The 27,421-nt window shown below is 46.1% G+C and overlaps 1 protein-coding gene across 3 annotated transcripts in view; it reads left to right on the forward strand.

Moving 5' to 3' along the window:
• Positions 1–865: 865 nt before the first annotated feature.
• LOC144122172 (tRNA pseudouridine synthase A) overlaps positions 866–27,421 on the forward strand; it is a 134,759-nt gene continuing 108,203 nt past the window's right edge. The window contains exons 1-2 of one of the 3 annotated variants that reach the window (XM_077655751.1): positions 866–1,082; positions 25,814–25,877. In XM_077655751.1, coding sequence (XP_077511877.1) covers positions 1,030–1,082; positions 25,814–25,877 — 117 coding nt within the window. In that variant the 5' untranslated portion in view covers positions 866–1,029. Of the gene's footprint in view, positions 1,083–6,998; positions 7,043–25,813; positions 25,878–27,421 lie in introns of those variants that run through there. The other 2 variants (XM_077655753.1, XM_077655752.1) reach the window with 2 other exon arrangements.

Genomic DNA, 27,421 nt, shown 5'->3' on the forward strand with positions numbered 1-27,421 from the left:
TATATATAAGCTATCGCGTGCAGCTGTCATATTATAAAAGAAAATCCGCACAAAACAAAAATTACGCAGCAACGGGCTGTGGCGAATGATTGCGCGCAATATTTTTTCGCGGGTTAGTGAAACGAACAGTTTTGTTTTAAATCACGAGTGTTGTATCAAAAGCCTTTATATGTCGTCATTAATTACGATAGGTACGACGACACAGTGAATAGGAGTTTATATAGACTGTCGTCCTTCAAAGACCCAATGCTTTTCTCCTCCAAAACGTCGTGCAGAAAAAAACCGGACCGCCAAATTTTGACACGGTTGTACGAAATTTCTGCACTAACGAAAGCTATGAGTGTAGTCTCCTGCATGTAGAGAATGTAGAATACAAGGAAAAATTATAATATGTATGCTCTAGGTCAGGTTCATAGTCCTACAGCACTCGATTGTAAATGCAGGCACTCGACGGAGCGCTGATAGAGGGGCGTGGTCACCCGTAGGCGCATTTGCGTGGCTTTGCATGGATAGTACGTGTTTAACCTCTCAGGTCTGCAAAAGCTGTATCGGGTCCGCCAGGCAGTGGCGATTATAATAAATGCACAACGAAGCGCGCCGTTCGAGCGCACTAAAATAATACACCAGCAGTTCAAGGATATCATATATAATAAAAATATAGAAACGCGCATGCAGTGTGTGAAAGCGCGGCGCATCAGGTGCGCGTTTTGAACCCGCGCGCGCTGTCAAAAACGTGGAGAATTCCGAGAAAAATCTAAAAAAAATATGTCTCTTCCCAACCGGACAAGACGTCATTAAAAGTCACGTGACCATGACGTCACTTGACGTTTTAGGCGTGACGTCACATTTTGTTTGACTAATCAGCGTTTCCAGCCCACCTGCCCGCAAACGCTTGTGTTCTATGTGCCAGGCGGCGAATCTCGCTTGGCTCCATGTGGTCATATGTGGCGAGGTCTCAGTGCATCAGCTATTTCATTTGTAATATTTATTAGTTCTAGACCCCTGCTGTGACATCAACGAAGCCTCGTGATGTCTTCACTGAGGTACCTGCTCAGGTTCTCCTACCTCGGCACCAGATACAGGCAAGATCTCGCGCGCTTTTCACTATTTTCGTGCGTGCTCTCTAGGGCTTGGATAGCTACACACACGCCGCTTTGCCAAGTGGCTGCCGCTAATTCTGAAGCCGTGTATTTACGCTGGCACCCACTTCTAGGATGGAAAACGGCTCAAAACACACAGAGGACACAGAAAGGCAAGAGGAGACACACGGATTGACTAACAGCTGAAGTTGATTTGCTGATCGACACCTCGGTAAATATACAGAAAGCATCAAAAACAACAAGAACAAAGCCAGATAGCCAGACATCAGAAGCCGGAATCGAACAAGAAAACTACAATCACCCAGCTCCCGATTGGAAACGCAAGTCCTTAACCAGGACTATGGAAAGTGTACTGATGCAACAGTCAGGCTCGCGTTTTTTTTTTTTTTTTCGGCTTCATCACTTTTACAAAGGCAACCCAAGCTACCCACTATTGACGACCCATCTTGGGTTCACTTCTTTTAATTACTTTTGAGTGTGCTGAATCTTTGTGTTTTCTTTGTGGTTTGATTGACTTGTTCGCCCACCGTACTTGGACTCAGTGTCCGCAGTATTCTGTAAATAAATAAATAAGGCAACAGTTGTTTTTGCACATGTGGGGCATAGCCCCAACACACATGGTCCCCACCAAACTTGATGCGAATATCTAAAAACTGAAGATTATTCTGGTTTGGTAATTCGCAAGTGAAAGTCAGTCGCTTTCCTTGCTGTTTAAAAGCTTGTGAAATTCTGTCAACTATAGCGCAGTTGTGTAAAGGGCTTTGCTTGTCCAACAAGATCAAAAAGTCATCAACACATCGGTGTCAGAGGCTAAAATGTGGTCAGTGCTGGCTAAAAACAAATATCGGTTAAAATGGGTGCAACACAGGTCCCAATACATATACCTTTGGTTTGTAAATAGTGCTGGTTGTTAAAAGGGATAAAAGTTCCTTGAAGGTAAAATTCTAAAGGGTTGAAAAATTGTCAATGGACATACCAGCTGAATTCTGGAAAGGGACGATGCCGCTCTTGTCAGTGCTTTGTTTCATCGAATAGAACAAGTCTTCCACATCCACAGAGAACGCGAAGCCAATGTTGTGGTTGGTCTTCATGAAATCAACAATATCTCTAGAATTCTTTATAGGAAAATGGTCATTAATGGTCCAAAGTCGCAAAGATCTCTGCACGAACCATCTAACAAGCAACTGCCTTGTTTCATTCTCGCTAACAATAATTCGAAACGGTACTGATCCGGAGTTCCTGGCTTCGAACCCGACCGCGGCGGCTGCGTTTTTATGGAGGCAAAACGCTAAGGCGCCCATGCGCTGTACGATGTCAGTGCATGTTAAAGATCCCCAGGTGGTCGAATCCGGAGCCCTCCACAGCACCTCTTTCTTCCTTTCTTCTTTCACTCCCTCCTTTATCCCTTCCGTTACGGTGTCCAATATACCAGACAGATACTGTGCCATTTCCTTTCCCCAAAAACCAATTATTATTATTATTAATTATTAATCTGATTTATGCGTCTTGGCACTAAAAAACAATTTCAACGCATCACCTTTACAATTGGTTATCTGCTTGGACAGCTTTTCATTTCCAACTTCTTCGCAAAATTTTGAAACTTCCTGCTTAGCTATTGTGGGACGGCTTTTTTTCAGGGTGAAGTTTTTCTGCACAGCCTGAGGGGCTTTTTTTCAATAAAGGCCTTTCGGTAAAACAACAAACCCTCTATTTTTGTCGGCTTGTAGATGTGAGAGCTCGTTCTCTTCAAAGTGCGTCACCACCTGTTGCAAATACGTGGTAATATGCCGATTATTAGAAAAAACAGCTGTTTTCAAAAAGCGAGTCCGCACCTTCGAGCAAGCATCTCTCCCATTGTTCTGCGCGCACTTCCTTTGCTTTGCGGCGGTTGAGTGCTGCCAGGTCTTGAACCGGTGCAGTTGGTGGAGGTCTGTACTTGGGTTCTTTGTTGAGCAGTCCGCATATGCTCTGGAGCAGTTCTACCCCACCTATCACTGTGAGGCTTTCACTGGTTTGTAGCTCACTCTTTGTTGGCTCAGGAACTCAGAGGGCGCGCCTTAGGTAGTAACTCCACCAGTGCTCAGTCAGATGAGCTGTGAGCCGTTTGACTCGACCGTTCCGCTCCAGTAAAGCTTGGCCAACTATGCTCTTGTATCTCCGGCAAGGGGACCACCAGAGCTGGATGCGAAAAAAAGCATGCCAAGCTGTCGCGAATTTGTAACGCATCTCTGACTGCAGAAGGGGGACGCTATCACGTGCAGGTTCGAAGGAGACAACAAACAGATGAAACAAAACAAACCGGAGCCGTATTTATAATTTAAAGGAAAAGAGCCAATAAGAAACGAAAACAAAAAGAACACGCACTCAAAGCGTGTACAACACTACAGGAAACAGTTCACCAGATATTGAGTGTCCCAGATGAAACAGGGATGCCTTGTAGACATAGCGAATGCGGGTGGATGAACAGCAACGCGTCGCTGGCGTTGCGGCAAAGAAAGCAGCGGAAAGGAGCTAAAAGGAGGAGGAAGAGGAGGAAAGGCAGGGAGGTTAACCCGTTTACTACCCTGCACGGGGGAAAGGGGTGAGGGGATAAAAAGAATAAGGAGAAAAGAGAGTAGTAGGAAATTGAAGTCACTGTGTGAAGTCATAGCGTCCGGTACACTTGCAGCCTATCGTGCAGGCCAGAAGTCCTCAAGAAGCGGAGCAGTGCCTTGGAGGCCTTCACCGCCGCCGCGGCCAGTGGCTGAGAATCTTCATTTCCGTCAGTGGGCGCGGGTCTAGACGCTTCAGTGTATGCCAGAGACTGCCTTTCGGCGCTGTAGCCAGGGCATTCACAAAGAATGTGGGCTATAGTCTCATCACAACCACAATGGCACATGCAGGGCTATCAGCCATACCGATTAAAAAAGAGTAACGCTTGGTGAAAGCTACACCAAGCCACAGGCGACACAGCAAAGTTGCTTCACGTCGTGGTAGGCCGATGGAAGCCGAAGCTTCAGATCTGGGTCCAAGGTTTTAAAACGCGAATTCGAAAATTGGCCTGAATTCCACGCGGCAAGCGTGATGTCCCGTGCCGGCGGTCGAAGCCTACCCGCTGCGTCGGTTCTCGAGATCGGGATGGACACACAATCGCCCTCATGGTGAGCAAAGGAGCCAGGTGGTAAGGACCACCTGGTGGAGAGGACCATAGGAAGATGCCGGTGGACTCCCGTCAGCAGCCCCAGGGACTTGGCAGCAGCAGGAAAAGCGTAGCCAGGAGCCGTCGACGGTGTTCCGAAATGCCGTAGGCTTATGCAGGCTATCCAAGGAAGCCTCTCTGCAGCACGGACACTCAGTCCTTCGGCTGCCACCTCCACGCTTAAAAGGGACACAGGAGGCTTGCGTCTGTGATCCAAAGGAGCCACGGATCCAACGTCTGATGGCATGGAACGCAGGAGGCTTGTGTCGCTGATCCAAGAGAGGTCCACGACGGTGCGGACCGAATGTCCCACGGCTGCTACTTCCATGCTTGAATGACTCGACCTCTGGCAGCAGAGGTCGAGTCACACCTGTTTTCTGACACGTCAGCTCTCCGCTCCTCGTGCTCGGCATGCTCTTCATCGTCGTTGCCTCACACACACCATTCACATGAGCAACGCTGGACTGGCAGGTGCAGCGCTCCGTTGCCGACGCACCAATGTTGGCGCACCACATTCAAAAATCCCCCGATGATTTGGTGTGCACCTCACGCAAATCCTATGTACAGTGCCAGTCAGGAGTGATGTACGAGATTCCACTGTCGTGCGGAAAAGCCTATGTCAGCCAATCTGGCAGATTCATCAACGATTTATTAAGGGAGAATGGAAGAAATTTAGAGAACAACGATGATGTGAGCTTGAATAGGCATTGCAGGTCTTGCAGAATGTTAGTCGCATTTAGATAGTGCAAGGATCCTAGGCACAAGCAAAGATCGAACTGCACTTGAACTTCTGGAAGGTTACCGTATAAAGAAAAAGGAAGATTATTGCGTAAGCGATACTTCACATCTGTAGAGCAGAATACGACCTTTTCTTGGCCACAATATAAGATGTATCGCATGGTGTGAAATTGTTCTATGTTGTCGTTACCGCGGCTCCTCTTTCCTTCTGTATTCTGTGAGTGCATGCGCAGTGGAACCTTTATATTTATCATGCATTGGTGAAATAAAATCAGTTGGGAGTGCAGGGATTGTCCATATCGTGAGTATTTTCTTTCCTTTGTGTTCGTCTTTTTTCGCGCTGCTGTTATGTCAAAGTTGAGTTCAATGTTCTGCAGCTTGCAAGTCGCTTGGTAGCCCGAGCAGTTGTCTAACAGAAGGCATACTAGGCTGCTCAACCTGCTCAACTCGGGGCCCCAAGCCTACAGCCATTCAACAAAAAGTTGGCTTGCCATCCAGGCCTTTCTATTACAGCTGTAGCAGACGGGAAGCTGCTTGCAATTCTTGAAGCAGCGCAGTGTTGTACTCCTTCCGACAACAAACGGACGCAGGTTGCACGAGCCATCCATGTTTGCCGCAAGCAGAACCGTCACACGCACTTTGCTCATTTTCCCGCCCAGACACGAGCTCCCACGGAGATCGAGTGTCTTATTCGACAGCATTTCCCAAAAGAGACCTGTCTCGTCTGCATTGAAGACTTTGGCAGGCGAAAACTTTGCAGCGATCTTCGGCCATTCCTCTGAAAGCCACTGCTGCATCTCCTGGCTGCTGGCAGCCTGACTTTCGCCTGGAATGGCTTTTCTCACAATGCCGTGGTGGTTTTTAAAGCATTGTGGCCACCCAGTGCCACCGCAAAAGTTCTCTTCCCCAAGAGCCGTGGCAAACCATTTGGTCTTCTCCATTAACATGGAGCCATCCACAGGGATGTTTTTCGCTTGGACTCCGAGAAATCACGCATACAGCGCCTTCTCAATTTTTTCGAAAGCAGCCGGGCGCACACGACATGCTCCCGAGCGATTTTGCTCACCTGATTTGATTGTAATGTCCTGCTTGTTTTTTAACAGCGTACTTAGAGTGCTCTGCGGGATGCCGAATGCGTCATGGAGAACTTCTTTTCGCCATTCTCAACACGCCGGATCACCTCAAGCTTTGTTGCGAAGTCCAGATTTTTTCTTTTTTTACATCTGTAGATGCTATAGCTCACTAGATGACAGTAGTCACGCACGCTTGAATTGCTGGCAAAACTGGAGTTTGATATTTACTATACAACTGTCCTATACTTTTACATAGTATTTTCAAAGGGATAATCTTTGTGTTCGCTATAGCCAATAATTCGAATTATGCGGGTTCGATATGTGCGTGTTCGACCATATACAGTTTCCTTGGAATCCAGCCTGTTACCCTTAATCTTGCCTTCACCGTACGTGCCCTGCCCAAGCCCATTTTTTCCTCTTGATTTTGACTAGGATGTCATTAAGCCGCGTTTGTTCCCTCACCGACTCTGCCTGTTTCTGGTCTCTTGACGTTACGCCTATCATTTTTCTTTCCATAGCTCGTAGTGTTGTCCTTAACTTGAGCTGAACCCTTTTCGTTAGCCTCCACGTTTGTGCCCCATAGGTGAGTACCGGTAAGACACAGCTGTAGTATACTTTTCTTTTGAGGGATATTGGTAAACTGCCATTCATGATCTTAGAGGCCCTGCCATATGTGCTCCACCCCATTCTTATCCTCTAGTTATTTCCCTCTCGTGATCCGGATCAGCTGTCACTACCTGTCCTAAGTATTTCTTTACCACTTCCAGCACCTCACTGCCAATTGTGAACTACTGTTCCCTTGCTAGACTGTTGAACATTACTTCGGTTTTCTGCATGTTAATTTTTAAACTCGCTGTTCTGCTCTGTCTGTCTAACTCATTGATCGTGCTTTGCAGTTCATCTCCTGAGTGAGTCGGCAAGGCAATGTCATCAGCCAATCGCAGATTATTCAGGTATTCTCCGTTAACTCTTATCCCCAACTTTTCCCAATTCAGGCCTTGGAATACCTCCTGTAAACAGGCGGTGAATAGCATTGATGAGATCGTGTCTCCCTGCCTGACGCCCTTCCTTATTGGAATTTTATTGCTGACTTTATGGAGGACTTTGGTAGCTGTGCAGTTGCTATAGACATCTTCCAGTATTTTCACATATGGTTCTTCTACACCCTGGTTCCGCAATACCTTCATGACTGCTGAGGTTTCCACTGAGTCAAATGCTTTCTCTTAATCAATTAAGTCTAGATATAGGGGTTGATTATGCACCATTTTCCATCTCACCCAGTTTGTTGGCAATGGCCCGCACAATGTTTTCAGTGTAGTTGGGTGCGTGACGCATTTTTGTCACGTGTTTGCTCTTTTGTGGACCTAGCGCTTTGGCAGTGAACTCTAGACTCACTAGGAGCCGCTGCGTCGTCTTTGGATGCAACTACCGAAAGCAAAGAAAGGTGGAAACGGAAACATGCAAAGCTCATAGCACTGTGGTTGCAGGCTTTTTCAGTTGCATCAATTTCCTGCGAACGAAGAGCAGCGACGGCTTTGGGTTGTTAATATTAAAAGGAAAGACTTGTCGCTTTCTTTGTCATCTCGCGTTGCACTTCGTCAGTGGAAAATGGACAGACTTTTACTCAGTTGAAAGTTGGACGGTGACACATTCACAGGGAAGCTTATGTCCAGACAAAAAGACGTAACACCGGTACCACAGGCCGGTCGACGAAGGCAGGCTTGTTGTACTTTTATAACACAGCAGTCAAATCTGGACTCGATTTTTGCGGGCTAATTTCGACAACGCAACTCAGCGAAGGCAGAATAAATGAGCCTGACGGGTTTTTACGCAACATTTCACAGTAACTGTTTTTATCCGAAAGTATTCAATCCTACAATTGCGGTCTTGCCTAATGATCAATAAAGCAACGCAGTGGTCCTATGAACGGTACCGCTAGCAATGGATCAGCCGCGATCGATCCACCCGCAGTTATGATTATTGCAAAATATAAAAGCGAATTCAGAAGAGTAAGTGTAATTCCTGGGACGTATGCACTGAGGGTGGGAGTGCGATGAGTCTACGCAAGCTTCTGTGCGCATACATTCGATCACAACGGAAGACCCAGTACAGAGCGAATGTCCATCTCTAAAGGCGCCGCAGGCCTGTCATGCTTTTTTTATGCGCTGTGTACATGTGGAGTATAACGATCTACAAAGCCATTCAATACAAATGTCTTTATAACGAGTCGTCACTAACCTTTAATGCAAATCACAGGCACAGCCAGCACACTGTTGCGATTCTACGAGCTTTTGCAACTTCGTTGCTACCCGAAACTCTGACATGTCATCTCAGCGAGCTTGAAATAACCTCAAGCAATAATTTTTCGTGTTATGTGCATTGCAGCACAGAGAATAAAGCATGCTAGAAAGAAAACAGCGGCTGTTGACCTAAATGCCAATGCACAACTACGTGATCCCACATTCCAACATGGCGATGATATTGCCTAGATCATAGACGACACTGCGTATGAAAGATGGCAGCGACTCTGTAAATTGATGTATACTCTGTGCATTTCTCTATCACCTGATTAGTAGTGTGAATATGGTCTATTGTCGAGTACCCTTTACAAAGGCCTGCCCATGCAAGCGTTGAAATCAAGTGGATAGAAGAAACATCAGCTGCACTAAGAACCATTGCGAATAATTCATGTCTTGTGCTAAATGCATCTTTTATTCAGTTTGTCTGTACTGTGGCCATGCATACGGAGGCCAGACTTGCAGGGGTCTTAATAGCAGATTATTAGAGAACAACTACAATGTGACAGAGCGGATTTCAGTCCATCTGGGCCATCATTGTTGCGGTTTAAGTGCACACCTTGGTTCAATAACACGCATGAGTGATAAAGCATGCGGCACAATTTGTAAAATGCGCCACGGGCGTTGTGTATCTCATCCCGCTCAAGTGTGGTCGCGTGTATGTGGGCCAGACAGGACGCTGCGTGAATGAACGCGCAGGGGAGCATCAGCGTTCAATTAGGAATAGAGAAGGAGCAAATTTGCCAGCTCATTGCATTGCATGCACGGGTTGTGAGCCACTGCTAAATAATATCAGAATTCTGGGCAGGAGTTATGACAAAGTTTCCCGTGAACTTCTAGAGGCATACCACATCAAGGCAAGAGGTGATAACTGTGTGAGTGACACCTCCGTTTCATTGTACAACGCGGAAAAGAATTTTTTGGAGCGGTTTTGATGGATTGTTGCGCAGGGTTGATTTGCCTTCTTTTCCTCTCCTTCCCCTCTTCGTAGGCACGTGTGCACACTGCCTATAAAAAACGGCACTGAATCTAATAAACACCAGTTGATAGTTTGCGCTCTTTCAGTCTCCCTCGTGTTTTTTCCTGTGTGTGTCTTTTGTGCGCAATTCGTACCTACAACAATAACACACTGCGCAGGTGCGGTGACAAAACTATGCAAGAGATCATTGAAGCGGAAAAAATCGCAAGCCTAAAAGATCACTGTGTCAGTAAAGCTGCTATTTGGGTGAGTTGATAAGCATTCATGGTGGATGAACAGCGCAACAAAGGCGGGGCAATATATGAGAAGCGCTGCCTTGTCTTTTTCCCGCCTTTGTTGCGCTGTTCACCCTCTATGAACGCTGTGTCAATACACCTTCCATAGTCCTTCTGGATAAGGAGTTATGTTTCCTATCGGGAGATGGATGATTATAGTTTCCTGCTTGATTCTGGCTTCTGATGTCTGGCTATCTGGCCTTGTTTTTCTTGTTTTAATGCAAAGTACTATCCTGAAAAAACTTGCGGGTCTCTGAAGCCTCGACCTTTGACCCCTGATGCCTCTCAGATACCTGCAGAAAGAAAATAAATATTGCCGCCACTTACTGGGTTTCAAACCTGCGGTGGCGCAAACAGATCAGCTTCGCTAGCCACTGCATAAGAACACTGTGCTGTCACTGCAACTGATCATGCCTCGTGTTTAACTGCCTCACTCTCTCCCTCTGCCTTGCATAACGTCGTCTTCATCTGTAGCATTAGCAGCGGCCTTATGCAGCAGGAGCAGCACCAGCCGCCAGAGATGATAACGCTGAAGTGCAGCCGAGTTCAGCTCCCTCCTCATGCCGGCGTCACGCACTACTCGGCTGTCGCCATCATACGTTCAAGCACTTCAGCTAGTGGTGTCACCCCGGAGAACAGCTGCTTGTTCTTCATTCGCGACCACATCTCGGGCCTCCGCTTTCTCGTTGACACTGGAGCACAGGTGAGCGTCCTCCCCTGCAGCATTACATCATCACCTTCTCACCGCACTGGCCCATCGCTACAAGCCACAAACCTCACCCCCATCGCCACGTACGGCGAGCATGCTCTCACACTCAATTTGGGCCTCCGACGTGTGTTGCGATGAGTTTTCGTCGTCACGGACGTATGTTACCCAATCCTCAGAGCTGATTTCCTGCGCCACTACAATTTGCTGCTCAACATGCACAGCAAGGGTCTTGTGGACGCCGCGACGAACCTCACTGTTCAGAACCGCTCTGTCCACTGTTCAGAACCGCTCACTTTGTCTTCAAGAACCGCTTGCCAGTATACCCAGCCCACACCAGTCGGTCTACGAGATCCTCCTGGATGAATACCCTTCTCTGCTCCGTCCTTCCAACTTCTTACTGCCCGTCAAACACCAGGTCACGCATCACATTGTGACCACTGGCCCGCCCACACACGGTCGAGCCCATCGCCTTGCTCCCGACCGTTTACAGATCGCCCGCAACGAGTTCGAACACATGCTGGAACTCGGCATTATCTAGCCCATGGGCGTCCCCTCTACACATGGTACTGAAGAAATCCCCAGGGGACTACCTGCCCTGTGGCGATTACCGTGCCCTCAACAACACTATCGTTCTGGCTCCCAGCTTCACTGGACTCCTCCACTAGCGGGGCAGCCTATTGTAGCAGCAGCAACGGCCTTACGCAACAGGAGCAGCACCAGCCGCCGAAGATGATGATGCAGAAGTGCAGCCGAATTCAGCTCCCTCCTCGTGCTGGCGTCACGTGCCATTCAGCTGCACGCCATCATACATTCAAGCACTTCGGCCAGTAAATCAATCATTTCCTTCATCGTGCCGGCCTCATACTGATTGGTGCGACATATCAACTTCATGGAAAAGGAAAAGAAATCTGCTCATAACTGGCTCCCTAGGTCAATGGACACATCAATCACTCTTTGAGCTATGTGGCAGTATTGACAGTATGCTGCATGTGTTGGCGTTGACAACATTAAGGGAAAAATTGGCACTGGAGCAATAGGCTGCCGGCGTTCATTGGGTAAGTTGGCGTTGACAGCGTTGTAGACTCCATTGGGCTTGAGGAAACAAGGTGCGCAACTGGCTCCTGGGTCAGTGGACACCTCAGTTGCGCTTTCAAATATGTGGCGGTGGTGTCCACCTGCAGAAAACTGTGTTCTTGAAGAATATTTCGTGCTTAGCAAAGCTAAACTGCCAGCCATTTTTTTTATGCTTTCTGTATATACTGAGGTGTGAGAGCTATAAGCTCAAGGGCGTCCGCAGAATTTTTCACGGGGGGGGGGAGGGGGGGGGTCGTTGGTTGTTGGGGCCGGAGGGGGGGGGGGGGTGCAGCGATATGTTCACAGCAAAAAGGCACTATTTGCAGAGTAAATTTATTATTTATTTATAAATAAATAAGTAAAATTGACACATTAAAGAAAAATTACAAACAGCAGATTAATGCATGGCTTGGAGAGATACATTTGAGTTTATTAATGAATAAACAATTAAATATAATTAAAATGCAAAAAGATACTATCACTTTGTGGAGAAGAGTGCTCAGTCTTGCTGCATGCGGGTTCTCGACTCACTTGAATTGATTACCAGCAAACAGCACAATATGTTCACAAACACGCAACTACAGTCACTCAGTCAGTCTTCCTTGAACAGCAACTGCAGACGCCTCGGATTTTTCTGAGTGAATTGCGTGATGACACGGGTGATAAAGTCATTTCTGTGCTTCATTGCACGTTCTTGGTGCACGTTCATCTTACAAATACCGTCCAGCCTGTCGTTTGTCATCGTTGAGCGTAGCCAGGATTTCACTCTCCTCATTGTACTGAAGGAGCGTTTGACCGTACAGGTAGTCTGAAGGAGCGTTTGACCGTACAGGTAGTAACTGGCAAATCCAGAGCCATCTCAATGGCTTTTGCAACACCGGGGAAGAATGTCTTGGCCTGATGTAGAAGCTCGCAGTAAGTTATTTTTGATGGGTCCCCAGTTTTGTTGCACCACATCTCGTGGCCTCTTCCTTGAAGTTGTCCATGCTGTAAAAGCATTGGAGTTCTTCGGCGAGGGCAGAGAACTCAACACGGCTCAAGTGCTTCACTTTTGATGGATGTGGCTGGAGAAGTTTGAAACTCCTCTCATTGCTTTCAGAAAAGCGGCGAGCTAAAGCAGTGGGAGGGTCCAAGTACGGCACATATATCACCACACGGTAGTATACCTCCGGCGACTGAATTCCGTAGCTGTCTAGGTGGGTCTGATGAAAGACTTGTCTTGGTACAGGTGTCACCACATTTCAGTGATTGGCTGCCTCCCTTGCTGCATTCATGATTTCAGAGAACTCCTCTACACCGTTTGTCTGGTGGCCGCGAAAAATACGCTGCAGCTCAGTGATGTGGGAATGCACATAATGCTGGTTTATGGATACACTTTGCAGAACGTTCGTAACTGGTTCGAGCCGAGCGCTGTACTTTGCTACAATGTGCAAGCAGACGATGAAAGATGAGCTTGTTGTTGTGCAGTAGAGGATGTGAGCTCGTTGTCTAGTTGTAGCGTTCGAGCATGATTCTGTTGACGCGAGCTCCTCGAGTGCTTTGACTATGGCCACGTAATGCTGAAAGAAGATCCTAATAGAATTGTATTTTGCAGACCATCTTATCTCACACAGCATCAGAATGTTGGGCACCAATTTTTTCTGGAGCACGCTCTCACGGAATTTCAGAGAGGACGTTCAAATTGTTGATGACGAGATTTAGTTTGTGACTTGCGCAGTGGAAAAATAGTGGCTTTGGGAACTGTTTCTGTATTATTTTGTTCACTCCAGTTTCTTTTCCAGCCATTGTAGAGCATTCATCGCACTCCTGTCCAACTAGGTCCGAAAGAATCAGCCCGGCATTCGTCAAAAGCTTGAAGATTGCAGCGGTCACGCAAGTGGAGTTTAATTGCTCCAGCTCTACAAATCCCAAAAACTGCTCTCGAACGCACACTTCGGCTCTCGACTTGTCAATAAAGGGAGCGCCTATAGACATCGGCTCTTTTCCTGAAATACTTGCAGTTTCGTCAGCAAGAATGGAAAAAGCAAACGCTATGTTAGCTTCGGCAACTATCTGCTCTCTCAGGATGTTGCCACAGATTGTGATGATCTCGTTCTGGACGCGCACAGAAGTGTACTTAGCATTTCCAGCAGAAGAAACGAAGTGCTCCTGAAATCGAGTATCTCCAGCTTCTACCCGAAAGTCAAGGAGATCATTAAAGATTCCACCATCGGACTGCTTGCCGCAAATTGGCAAGTCTTGCGTCGCGCAAAAGACAATGGCGGAAGCTATTGGAAATAGTTTCTCACGATTCCTTTCAACTTGCTCGTGCAGTGCTCTGTTTAGCTGCTGTACAACGGGTAGCTACTTGCCTTTCATCACATCCATAAAGTTCTGTGAGGCCGTCACTGCCTCCTGGTGCCATTGGGATTTTACGTGATCCCTGCACACCTCGTGCATTTTTCTGTAGTTTAAAGCACGCATGATGAAACTACATTCAGTACCCCGGTGAACACGCGGAGGAAAAGTGACTCAAAAACGACAAAGGGTGCCTTTCACTGTCGCTGAGTACGCAAGCCAAGTGGCGTAATCTCCCAGCTATTGGTGGCAAAAAGGCCTCTTTCCAGGTGTTACATCCTTCTTAAAGCCATATGTAACATTTGGCGACCATGGCTTAGTAAGAAGACGTAACTTCAAAGAGTCCAGGATGCCAGTCAGTTTAGCTTTGCCTAGAAACTCTCCTAAGTCATATTCTTGAGGCAAGTTCGTTGTTTTCTTGCTGTTGTCTCCGGACTTCAATCCCAAGCAAGGCGAAAGGGAATTGTCTCTGCTTACTGCGTGACTAGAGCTCGCTGTTGGTGGAGTTCCTTCTATGGAGTCGACGAGATCGGCTACTGTCCTGTGATGAAAGCTTTCATCGCTCTGGTCAAATCCGGACTTCAATCCTAAGAAAGGAGAATGGGAATCATTTCGGCCTGCTGCGTCACTGGAGCTCACTGTTGGCGGTGTCCCTTCCATGGGGTTGACGACATCAGCTACTGTCCGGTGATGAAAGCTTGCATCACTCTGGTCGACTGCTGACACCGTTGACACGTCACATCAGAATCTTCAGGGGCGCAGTTGGATAACGCTTCGTCAGACAACAGGTGACGCTTGAAGAAGCGTCGGATGTCCATCATTCGGGACCGCGCGAGACAAAACTGGCTATGGAGTTCCTCGTGGTTGATAGTGTTAGAAAATACAATATTCTATACAGTATACACATCGATTGGAAAAACAGTTGAACACATACGTTGAAAGCAAAAAATGACTATATATACAACGAAAACCTATTTGCAGGATAAATGCATGCTCGCAGCTTCATACACCTTGCTCGATCTTGCTCGCACTTCCACACAGTCGAGGAAACGCACACACACTGCTCGCCGCTCGTCGCTCTTTCGTCCGCTGTCTTGGTTGTTCTCAGCTCCATTGACATCCGGCCACTTAAAAACACAGAAGCACAAACAAACACAGAGGTGCGCACACGTGCAAGGGCTTACTTGCCGCAATGTCCCCGAGTGTGCACTTTGGGGGTGAAAGGAACGCCGCGCGACTTCCGAGGGGAATGGACACTCGCCACTCCAGTCGTAAAATTTCTTGTGTTTTTTTATGGGTTACCTGAGTCCCAAAACGACTCAGGCTATGAGGGATGGAGTAGTAGGAAGCTCTAAATAATGTCGATGACCTGGGCGTCTTTACCGTGCACTGACATCGCGCAGTACATGGGCGCCTTCTGCATTTTGCCTCCATTGAAGTGCGGCTGCATCGGCCGGGATCGAACCCACGTACTCGGGCTCAGAAGTCGAGAGCAGTACCCGCTGAACTACCGCACCAATCCTCCGGTCCAAGAACATTAGTTTAATGTTCTAAACGAACATTGTTTTAATATAGTCCTCTAAACTCTATTACATTGTTAGAATCATAAATATAAACAAAAGCGCAATATGTTTGTCCCAGACCTTTTATCACTGTTCCTATCTCTTATATTGTGCCTGCCATGCATTCTAAGCATAGCTCCAATGTTTTTTTAGAAAGTTTTCTTTATTACCCATTCGTCCCTATTACTCACCAGCCACCCGTTTGTAACGGGTGTATAGTCTTGACACGATAGTACCCATTTGGAGGCGAATGTATGATTCGCATGCTGTGTTGTGTGTGGAGCTCAAGTGCTGCCCCCCGTAGTTCGTCTTTGAAAAGTGTCAACTTATGTACCGTCACAACTGGTCGACCTGCATGCTCGTGGGAGGTTGCTTTAACATTCTTGAGAATGTTGCAGTTATTTTTTATTGATTTCTATATAGTGCTATAAATATGTTAAATATATAACATTGCAAAAACATAAGAAAGCGTACATCAAGAACTTACAATTAGCTCTCGACTAAAGCAAAAAAAGTAATATTGTTATAATGTGTCGGTCCTACATGGGATCAATATCGGTGGATATGGTGCAAAGATGTGGCGGGCAGTAGCTTAAGGGCACAGGGTAAGGTAAAATTAGAAAAAAATCGTTTTTTTTTTCTTTTGGAATTTTAGAAGTTCAATTCTTTCTACACATGTTCCATGATCGCACTTTCCTCAGAAAGCCATATTTACGGCTGAAAAACGCTTTTTCCGAAACCAAGTAGTGAGCGGCCACGCCCCCTTTCAGGATTAACGTCAATTTTTTCAACCAAAAAGTCCACCACCTGATTTCAAAACTTGTCTAAAATCAGCTACATATAAAAAATTGTCTGGCAACTATTGTACAGCTCCTCTTTTTTAGCCAAGACAATCCTGAGAAGGCTAAAAAAAGGAAACAAAGCAGGAAAACTCTCTGATGGAAAGAGCCTCTCGGGCCGAGGCCGACTGACTGATGCAGTAATAGACAAGCTCCAGACGTACTATGGTTTGGCCATCAGAAGAAATGTAGGAAACCTGGATGAAATGCGAAAGGCCGTTTGGGCAACCTTCTTCCACTTATCGGCCACAGACGATGACCCATGCCATGGACTTTGCCCAAAGGGACCTGATACGTGGTGTGCCTTCAACAGAAGTCAGTCAGAGGGCAAGCCATTTTTCCACAAGGAGAGTTTGCCTGCATCTGTCTTGGAGGCTATCAAACCCATTTATAGGGAGCTATCGAAGGCTGAGCTCCTAGAGAAGTGCCTGCAAGGGCGAACTCAAAATGCAAATGAGTCGTTCAACCATGTTGTTTGGGAACGCGCGCCAAAGAATGTGTTTGTTAGGCTTCGGACCCTACGGATGGCAACACTGGATGCTGTTCTTTCATTTAATGATGGTAGCATCGCACGGGCCAACGTTTTGAAGGCGTGTGGATTGAACCCAGGGAGCAACACCATCAAGTGGCTGAGGGAAGCTGACCATAAGCGCATGTACTTTGCGGACCGAGCAACACGACAGCTTACAAAAGAGGCCCGACAGTCAAAACGACAAGCCGAAAAGCGAAAAAATGACGGCGACAGTGACTACGAAGCAGGGGGCTATTAAACCAATTACTATGGAGGCGTTTCTGCAAATAAAAATGGTTTTTCACATCTTTTTTCTCTTTACGCTCTATTACCTCAAAACAGTGTTTTTTCTTACAAATGTACCATTATTTACAATGCCTTTCAAGACAGACGGCTGATTTTTTTTTGCAATCATCTACATAAGTGTTGCCAACTACTGAACTAGAATTAAGCAATTTCACTGAGCAGTTATTCTGTTATGAATTTTGGAATGCGCAAAGAAAGGCCAGATTTGTGTACTACCGCAAAAAATTTTATTAAAAATTGAATTTTCAACACATTTCAAATATTCTAGTTCAGTAAAAAGAGCACAAAATTTGGCAAACAATGATATATGTATTATTAGGCTACTGTTATTAGTTAGTGAGAAACATGTACCTCAACATGGCCTAAAATGCATGGGAAGTATAAGGCTTACCCTGTGCCCTTAAGAGTCTTTAGTGCGCGGTAGCAATTGCTTCATCTTGCTTGGAATATGTTTGTCCTTCCTTTCCAAGTTTTCTCCTTTGTTGATGACCAGTTGTGAATTTTTCAGGTAGCACCAAAACATAATAGCAATGTAACTTTTTGTTTGGTCGAACATTAATTCAATGTTCTTAATGTATTTGTAAGGCCGACGTTTGTTTGATCTACATTCATTTTTATTAATGTACGACGCCTGTCCTGCAGAAGATAGAGCCTGCCAACGATCCACCCAAAGGGATTCTCATTGTACAAAGATGCACGGGCTGGGAAACACGTGGCCGTGTCGGCTCCTCTTGTGGGGAGATGGTCGGAATCATTTACTCGCTGCCGCCGCTGTGGTGAGGCCTCTCAAGCCGAAGGGGCACTCAGCCAAATGCACATTCACAATGGCTGCCGGTTCGGTGGCCGGCGTACAAACGTATCCTGATTATAGTGAGCGACGAAGGCGAAAACAAGATGCCCTGTGCACTGTCTGCCTCCGTGTTGCTATCTCTCTAGAGATCAAAGAAACAGACACCCATCTCAAGACTGCTTGAAACACATGCTCGCCGGTGCCGCTGTATGTCTGCAACAGGTCGTCGTTTGAAAACGGCGGAAGGACGTGTGCCCGGACGCGGCACTTCGCAGATGTGACCCAAAGCGTGGAGGCGGGGCTGCTTTTACCCTTTTGGCTGAGTGCACCGCCGCCCCTGGCGTGCGGCGCTTTCCTCTATGTTTTCGCCATTGACGCAGCCATCACTCACGGTTCGAGTGAGGAGGCACGTCGCAGTAGCACTCAATGCGATGATGACGGCGGCGATGTGCAGGGGGGCGGGCGAAAGAGAAGGCTCCCAACAGGAGAGAGCTCGGATGCCTTTTCAGGAAAGAGGGATCTTGTATTTGGTCACGGTGTCCGAACTTACTGCACCGTATATTTGGTTTTATTTTGCTTTGTGTTATTGGCTGGGCGCTGGGTTCGAAGCTGTATTGTGGTGGCCGCTTCGAAAGCAGGATCTGCTCGTTGTCGGTCCCCACGGCTCCCTGTTAAGTCGCTGACTCGCTGGTCATTAAGAGCGTCCTGGCGTTTGCCAGTGCCCATTCTCGAAGAGTGCCGGCTATGTTTTATGGCCGTCATTTCCCCTCTTTTGCCGTTTCATATGCTTTTACTCGTTCTCTCTGAAGCCTAGCTGCGGCGTTCCTTTATACCTGTTTTCATTGCAGTAGGGAAAAAGCGTGTGGGCCTCCATTTTTGGTGTTTCTCTCGAACACTTTTTATATATATGAAAAAACGTTACCTCCTTCCCTTTTCTCCGGCAAATCATACCGCAGACGCACTGCAGCCGTTTTCATGGCAGTGTGGCTGTCTGGGTGCTTACACTGCATAAATTCATCCGAAGCGCTTGGCAATCATTTTCATAACCAGAAAATGAAGCAAATCATAGGCTCCTACGAATTACACTCTTCCATTAATAAAAAAGGTTTTTTAATTGACTGTCTTATTTTGATAGGTAGCCATACGTAAAATTTAGTTGCGGTTGCATTTATCTGGGACCAAAATAATTATGTGGTCCTATCTTAATTCGTTGAAATGGATCGCATAATGACAATACTGGCCTCGGCTTCCAGTGCACTACAAGCGTGCAAGCTTTTTGAGAGGCGGATTTATATAGGCTTGGTTTGGATGGTGGGGTGGTCAAAATTTCGTCAATTCGGCAAGGAGTGCCTACAAGCACATGTGACACCACGGGAAGGTCTCACACTTTTCTTACTAAGTGTGCCGGTCTATCTTTTTCCTAAATGTAGCCGGCAATTTATGAGAAAGCGGAAGTTCTCACGGTAATACTGCGTAGATCCCGAGATTCAAGATAGAAAACCTCAAGCATTCCTCTCAGAATTGTTCGCTATCTTCCGCCTGTCATTCTTTCACTACCGTGCCATCACCAGCAAGATTACGTAATAGTGTGCTGAGTGCAAAGTTTGCTCGCAATCCTGAATGGTGCTTCTATGGATATGAGGAACCTGAGTGTGCTAATTGTAACGGGTGCTTAGGTTAACGCTCATTCGGCGGTGAAGCCACAGTGGCGGCACAGTCTCTGGTCTGTTCAGGTCAGCAGGCGCTTGCTCTGAGCGATGGCAGTGCAGCTGGGACAATGCCCTTCTTCTTCACAATGGCCCCAGGGAGGAAAGGAATCATCCTGGCGGCTCATGGTGCCAACAATACAACCAGGTCGTAGTATGGCTTGAGTCGTTGGACATGCAGAATCTCGCGACCATGTCGGCGGAGATCGGAAGAAGGTGTAAGGGGCTCACTAAGGTAGTTGACTGAGGAGGTGCGCTCCAGGATGCGTTAGGGGTTATGGTATTTCGAAAGAAGTTTCTTTGAGAAACCGGGAGTAGTGGAAGGGATCCTCAGCCAGAGGAGTGAACGGGGTGGGAAATCCAGATCAAGCTGTTCGTCATGACGGTGTTTTTGGCGCCAATGAGTGTCTGCCGTGAGCGACCGTGCAATCTGGCGGCAGTCTTCTGCGTGCTGGGTTGTACATTCAGATGAGGCAGGGTGGTAAGGGAGAACGGTGTCGATGGGAGCAGATGGATGCCGGCTGTAGAGCAGAAAAATGGGGAGAAACCGGTTACGGACTGGGTAGCAGTGTTGTAGGCGTGCGTAATATAAGGTAGAACGAGCTACCCCGCACCTCCACCAAATGTAACAGGGTCTTAGGTTAACGCTCAGGCGGCTGCAAAACCACAGTGGCGGCAGAGTCTCTGGTCTGTTCATGTCAGCAGGCGCTCGCTCTCAGCGATGGCAGTGCGGCTGGGACGATGCCCTTCTTCTTGTTTATACTAATCAACTTTTTAGTTCCACTTATCATAGTTTGCAACATGGCAGAGGAATAATACTCAGGAGTGATTGCTCTGCCAAGAGATGCCTGGAGTGATGGTTTTTGTTTTGTTTTCATGCTTGTTTGGCTACTCTCAGTAGAAGGACAGAGATATCTGGCAGGCATAGAGCAGGGATATGACAGCACTGAACTCTTCATCTATCGCTCACACCCACACACTGTTAATAAAAGCAAACAAATTTAAATGCGACTGTGAAAGGTGCTAAGCCGTCCATTGCAGCAGGGATTGTAAACTGTGGGTTTCGACGTCCCGAAACAACACATCAGATATAACAAGTGGGAGGAGACTGCTTCCGCCTGGATTACATGTAAAAAGAATCCCATAAAATATAGTTACAACCTTGGGTCTTCTGAGCTAAAGGAAGTCACTGATGTCAAATACCTAGGCATGACAGTTACAAGTGTTCAATCTTGGAACACTCATATTGATAATATCTGCACAGTAGCATTTAGAAAATTGCGTTAACTGAGGCATGAACTCCGAAATTCATGTTACATGGACTTTCTTAGCTACCTTTCTTTAATCAAGCCAAAGCTTGAATATGCGTGCATAGTTGGGATTGGTACAGTACATCGAATATAAAGAAACTTGAAAAAGTGCAAAGGAAAGCTGCCAGGTTTGGGTACTTAAAATTTTTGAAATCCGATTCTCCTTCAGAATTAATGCAAACTCACAATATTGCGCTTTTAGAATGTCGGGAAAACTTTTGTTTAGATGTTCTTTCCTTGCTACTAAACAACAAGCTATGAGTTGACCCACCCCAATATTTAATTCAAAGTCTGCTAGCCTCACAGGGGCATCTATAGCATGCAGATGATGGTGAGTTGCGACACCATGGTTTCCCAAGCGTCCGCAGGGACATCCCCGCAGGGGGATTATGCGTCACCACGGAGCCAAGCACCCACACTTAGCCATGTGTGGCTCAGCCGTGTCTGGGAAAAAGGGGATCCTGGTGGTTGAGCCGATGCCAAATGTTTGGACCTTGAAGGCCCCCCGGCGGAGGCAACACACCACTTTGGCCCCAGCTTCCTGTAGATGGCACATCCGGCCTGACCCGACGGGGGGAAATCGGCAGTCGCCTTTTCCTATTCTCCCCTCTATCTTTCACTTTTCTTCCTGCCCCTTTCTCACAACTCTCGTGTCTCCTACTCACTTCTTGGTTTTTCCTTTTTTACTGGCGGCGAGGGTTAACCTTGTTTGGCCAACTATGCTGCGCTGCGTCATATTTGGTTGTAGGTGGGGTGTACAGCTGGCGTGGGCAGGACTTGCTTCCAAGTTCCTGTCCCGTCCCCTAGTTTAGGTTCCAGGGTGGGTGGCTGGCACCATTACCGAAAAACTTAATTGTTTTTATGGCTCCCCCCCCTTTCCAAAAACGAAGGAGGTGACTTTTTTCAGAAAAGAAAGGTAACATTCCCCAAATTTCATGTAATCTGTAGTGAAGTATAAGGAAAACAAGCAAGAATCTTATCCCCATTCCTTGTATCAAAGTGCTTGACAGAGGCCTCGGGCCTCAGCTACAGGGCATCAACAATGGCCAATGCTGATTTACTGCTCGAACTGCGTGATGCATGACACTGTGCTGTATTAAAAACTCTCAAAACATTGTGTCTATAGGGGACATCCCTGTCTCTGCCTCTTCACACCAATCTCTAAATACTGTCCGAGACATAAGTTCGGAAATTGATTTTTTCCATTTCACAGTAAAAGAAATGCTTGAAGGCCTCACTGACCAAGATGTCATTACCAGGAAAAAGACACCAGGAAAAAGACACCAAACGCCTGATGCTTGCATTCAACACCAGCACATTGCCTGACACCATTGAAGTGAGGTACCTGAAGATAAATGTAAGACCATATATGCCCAACCCAAGCAGATGTTTCAATTGCCAGAAAGCTCACCATGGCTCACAGAGTTGTCGTGGCCGCAAAACTTGTGCGGACTTCAAGCATTCACCCATCTGATGAACGTGACGCCGTCCCACGCTGTGCAAACTGAAAGGAGGCCATGCTGCATACTCCAAGGTGTGTCCGTCCTGGAAGAAAAAAAAAGGAACAATCACGCTGAAAACTACTGAAAACATTTCATTCGAGGAAGCAAAAGGTGATTTGCTCTAATCACAAACGCATTATTCGTCACTGCACAATAAACTTTGCCGATGTGGCGTGTGGGCGCAGCGCACCACACCAGGCTTTGGCACCTGTCCAGGCCACATGCAGTGAGCCTGTGACATCCACGCCCCCAGGTGGAGTAGCTCGCACTACTACACCAACCCCAAAGCAGGCTGGGCAGACCTTGGGACATTTGAGGTTGAGGTCGAACTGAAATGTCAGTGTGCCTTCTGCGTGCGTCCAGCACCTCTCAAGAGGTGATGGACACGACCCAAGACAGCTGTGTACTGTCCGCGTCAGACAGTCGGCAGGGCTCCTTAGATCAGTAAAAAAATGGGAGGCACCAAATCACGGGTCCAACAAACGCCTAATCTAGTTTCGCTACCTTACACATATGAAATAAAATGTCGTTCATAGTACATTGGAATTACAGGTGACTTTTAGGCAGATCAAACGACGTAAAAGAAATCTTTGCTTCACTGTCTCCTGTTGCCGTTTGCACACAAGAAGCAAACCTAGGTTCCCAGCCTACAAATGGGCTTGCCAAAGAAATTGATCGCGATCGAGAGCATGCGAGCAAACTTTTGGGTGGAGTCGCCATTATAGTACAAAGTGGAGTTGCAGCTCGTAAAGTAAAACGTAAAACTAGATTAATGGCTGTAGCAGCTACTCTGCTTACATATAACAGTGTGCTCCGTATACCTCGAGCCATACCTGCATGTAACTCGCAGTGAGTTGGAGAACCTTTTAGAACAACTGTCAGAGCCTTTTCCTTTAGCTGGAGACTTCAGTGCACATTCCTCTTTTTGGGGAAGTGAGAAAACAGATACCAGAGGTCAGGTAATAAAGGATTTTATTCTATTTAGTAATGTTTGTTTACTGAACGCTGGTAAGCCCATGTACTGCTCCCCAACCCTGGGGGGAATTTGTCCCTCAGTTCACCATCGGTTCTTAGCGATTTTAAATGGGATGTTTAAGGCGATCCATAGTGATTATCTCCCTGTCATAACAAGCCTTTCAGCCTCGCCAGAAGTCATCCTGACAAAAACGCGCTGTTGGAAGCTACATTTAGCTGACTGGGCATTGTTTAGAGAAAAAGCCAGCTTGGAGAATATAATTTCAGGAAATCTTGGCATATATGATTTAAATGGAATGTACACAACATGCATCCTTCCTGCCGCACACCTATGAGTATTAAAATCCACAGGAGTGGTTTGCCAGAAGCACAAATTGTGGCATACATGAGAATGTAAGTAGGCAAAAAAATAACTAAATAAACCATGGGAGTCTTTCGCAAATACCCGGCTCACGAGAACCTTATCCTTTTCAAAAAGGCACGAGCACAAGCACGGTATATTCGGCACAGTGCCGAAAAAACATCAAGGCAAGCTTATGTGTCTTTTATCAGCAGCTCAACCGCATCGAAACAAATCTCGAAACAGGTTTGGAAACTAAATGGCCTACTCACCGTTCACAGTTCCTCTTTTGGCAACGCCTGGTACACAAGCAAGTATAGGGGAACACTTCGCTGCTATCTCTGGTTCTTCACACTATACCCAGTCATTTTTAAAATACAAAAACATAGCCGAAAAAATTACAGGATTGCACTTAGGTCTGTTTATAAGCGGAAATGCTAAAGCCTTTCCCTGTCCTCTCCCCCCCCCATTTTTCATTTGCTTTAATTTTTGTTTATTTTGTTTTCTCTTTTATTTATTTAAATTTTTTTTGTGCTTTTTCATTCCATTACACATATGTTGCTTATGAACTGAACTTTTACATTTTTGTTTTATTTATCAACCAGCTTATGATTGACAGTTCGTGCAGACAACTTCCGTCCACGTCACTCATGACCCAAGAAATGCTTACGCCTTAAAAGCAGACTTCCAGCAAGTGGAGGTGCTTATGAAAAATGCAATAATGTAATTGCTCTGAAATAAATAAATAAATAGAGTACTGTCCACCGGCAAGGAAACTGCTCCAGGACTTGACCAGATATACTATGAAATGCTTGCCCATCTTTCCCAGCCTGCCATAGAGGCACTCTTGAATTTCTTTAACAGAATATTCAAAGGAGGAAATTTACCTGACGAGTGGAAAAAGGCCAATATAGTACAATTCCTGAAACTAGGAAAGCTGCCAATCTCCCCTAGTTATGATCATCATCAGCCTGATGCCCACTGCAGGGCAAAAGCCTTCCCATGTCTCTCCAATTTTCCTTTGACAGCTGCAGCTGCCATATGCCTGCAAAACTTGTTTTTGGGCTAGTTGGTAGGCCATGATCTCAGAGGAACCAGCGCAAAAAGAAAGTTAATCTTAAGAAAGTTTTTTCTCCGCAAATATACAGCACATCTCCTTCAAATTTGCACTATAGATAAGCATCGAGCTGCTAAAAGAGTGTATGGGCTTTAATTTTTATAATATAGGGAAGTGCAAGAAGTGATGCCCTAAATCTGGCATTTTTAAATATAGTAGTGTTTTTCAAAAAGCAAAGGAAAAAAAACCATCTCTCCAGCCTCGGTAGGACCACCTTATTGAGGGGGTGGAAGTAGCAAAAACGCCCTCCGCTGCTCTAAATTTTCCCCAGGTCCACCAAAGACTTAAAACTTTTTCCATCAAGAGAGAGCATACCTTATTACTTCTTGTGGACAAACACTGATTTGTGACTTAAGCAGGATTGTGTAGCGCCACTCTCCCCGACGGGGGTACAAACTGTGAGTGCGGCCCATAGGAATTCATTTAAACAAAAGTTCTCAATGTAATTTTCTGACTGTACTGTGCACCTATAAGGTTGTGTTTCATTTAAAAACATCGTAGAAAGGAACGTGAAAGTATCACGTCATTGCAAAGGCAGTGTTTTTTATAGACATCATAATATGTGCCTGCCAGAGGCATTTTACAAATCCACATTCTGTACTATACGCTCTTATCGTCTTTTATTAAAAGACCACCTCATTTACTCATTTTGGAGTCTCTGTGAAAGGCAAAAGCCTAAAGAAAATTGCGCATAAGTTGAGGGAATGCCTACTCCAGCATAGCTATTACAAATCCAGCATATACCAGCATAACCAATCAAAATAAATGAACAGCGGCTAAAAAAGAAACCAAAAGCTATGTTTAAATCATACGCGAATTAAAAAAGAAAATTAGCCAAAGTATGCCTAGAGTGGAACGACAAAGCGAGGGCCTGGTGACACACACGGCTTCATAGATGCACTGTGAAGTAAGAAAATTACATACAAAAACTGTTCTTCACTGAGTCTTCCGTGTGTGATTGCCCTGTTCAAATACCTTGAAAGCTGTGCTTGCATTGTCTAGTATCTTGATCATCTGCCAGTTTTTTTACTGAGAAACAAGAATTTTATGAACTCGGGCGCAAGCACCTGACAGTGCTGTTCTCCTCTTCTGCAGTGGCAGCCAACGCCAGAGCAGCCGTCCCCACACTGAGCACTGGACTGTCCAGGGCGCCATCGAGGTGAGGAGGCCAGCGGCTGCATGTGACGAGCCTTTGGTGCCATCTCATGCACAGACGTGATTTTCGGTGCCGGCATTCATTCGGGCAGGGACGAGAGTTTGTGCTTCATACATTCCTTCTTGAGGCAGCATTTTGATTTAGGAGATCCTGTGGGTGGCGCGCTCAGGCCAGGGACACCTCCTACCCTATTAAGGACTGAGGAGGGATGTTAAAACGAATCCTTGGGCGAGTTGGTATGACATTTCCCTGAAGAACAGCATGAACTCGGACAAGGACTGAAGAAAGACACCCACTGACAGGCGCTGACTTGCAACTGAAATTTTATTGCTTGGACCGTGGAAATAAATAGGTGGCCACCAAACAACAAAAGGAAGACAGCGAAATTTTCTGGCGCTGCACATGGCGATGACTCGGCGAAGATGTGGAACATTTTCAGATCATTAAACTCTACTAATGCCGATCGTACCAAACTTTCGATGCATGCTAACAGTTCTGAATGTAGCAGCACGAATTTAGCAGACACATTTAATTCCAACTTCTTTCCTCGGGTGCTTCCCATTCGGGAGGAGCTGGATTTCAGGGCTATATGCAATATGCCTTGCGATCAACAAGACATCTGGAACGTTGTGACGGTGAAGAGGTACTCAGAATCATTAGGTCTCTTAAACCTAATTACTCCTTTGGATAACATAAATGTTAGGCATATTAAAGCCGCCTCACGAGCCCTTCCTGTTTCATTAGCACATTTATGTAATCACATGCTAGTAACTGGGATGTTCGCAGACAGTATGAAAATAGCAAGAGTTATTTTCATTCAGTCATTCAAAGGAAAGCAGTCAGGTTTTTTTTTCCACAAATACAGCAGATTTGATTCTCCCACAAAGCTAATGGCAGAAAATAATATCCCACTTCTTTCAGTCTGCCGCAAAATACAGCGAATTTTGTTCCTTCGTAAGATTCTTTCACGCGACGTAAACATTCCAATACCTAATTGTGTTCAACCTTCTACCACCAGACAAACACGACACACTAAGGAACACACGCTGCAGCCTATCTTTGCACGAACAAATTCATTTAAGTATAGCTTCTTTCCCCGAACCATGTCCGATTGGAGCTTGCTCCCAGAATCCCTTTTTCAAAATAGTAATTTTAGCAACGCATTGGAAGTACATTTCGTTGGTTTAGTTATCTCATTTTGTATTATTATTAATGCTATTTTTTCTTCCCTTTGTTATCACTGAATGATGCTCTGTGTTGTATTTTCTTTTCTTTTTGTGTGATTGTTATGTTGTATGCCCCTCCTGCTTGGGCCATATAGGCCTGCATTTTTTGAAATAAAATAAATAAATAAACAAAGGTGAATCAAGTGATGACTTCAATAACTACTGCCCAATCTCAATCTCGCTTCTCCCTGTTTTCTCCAAGGTTGCTGAGCAGATTATTCTTATGCAACTTGCCAATTTCTTTTCCATACATAACATAATTACTGAAAATCAGTATGGTTTTCAAAAACCTGAAGACACGCTTTTGTTGATCAGAGACAC

Source organism: Amblyomma americanum, chromosome 2 (genome assembly GCF_052857255.1).
Source record: "Amblyomma americanum isolate KBUSLIRL-KWMA chromosome 2, ASM5285725v1, whole genome shotgun sequence".
Taxonomy (NCBI): Eukaryota; Metazoa; Arthropoda; class Arachnida; order Ixodida; family Ixodidae; genus Amblyomma; species Amblyomma americanum.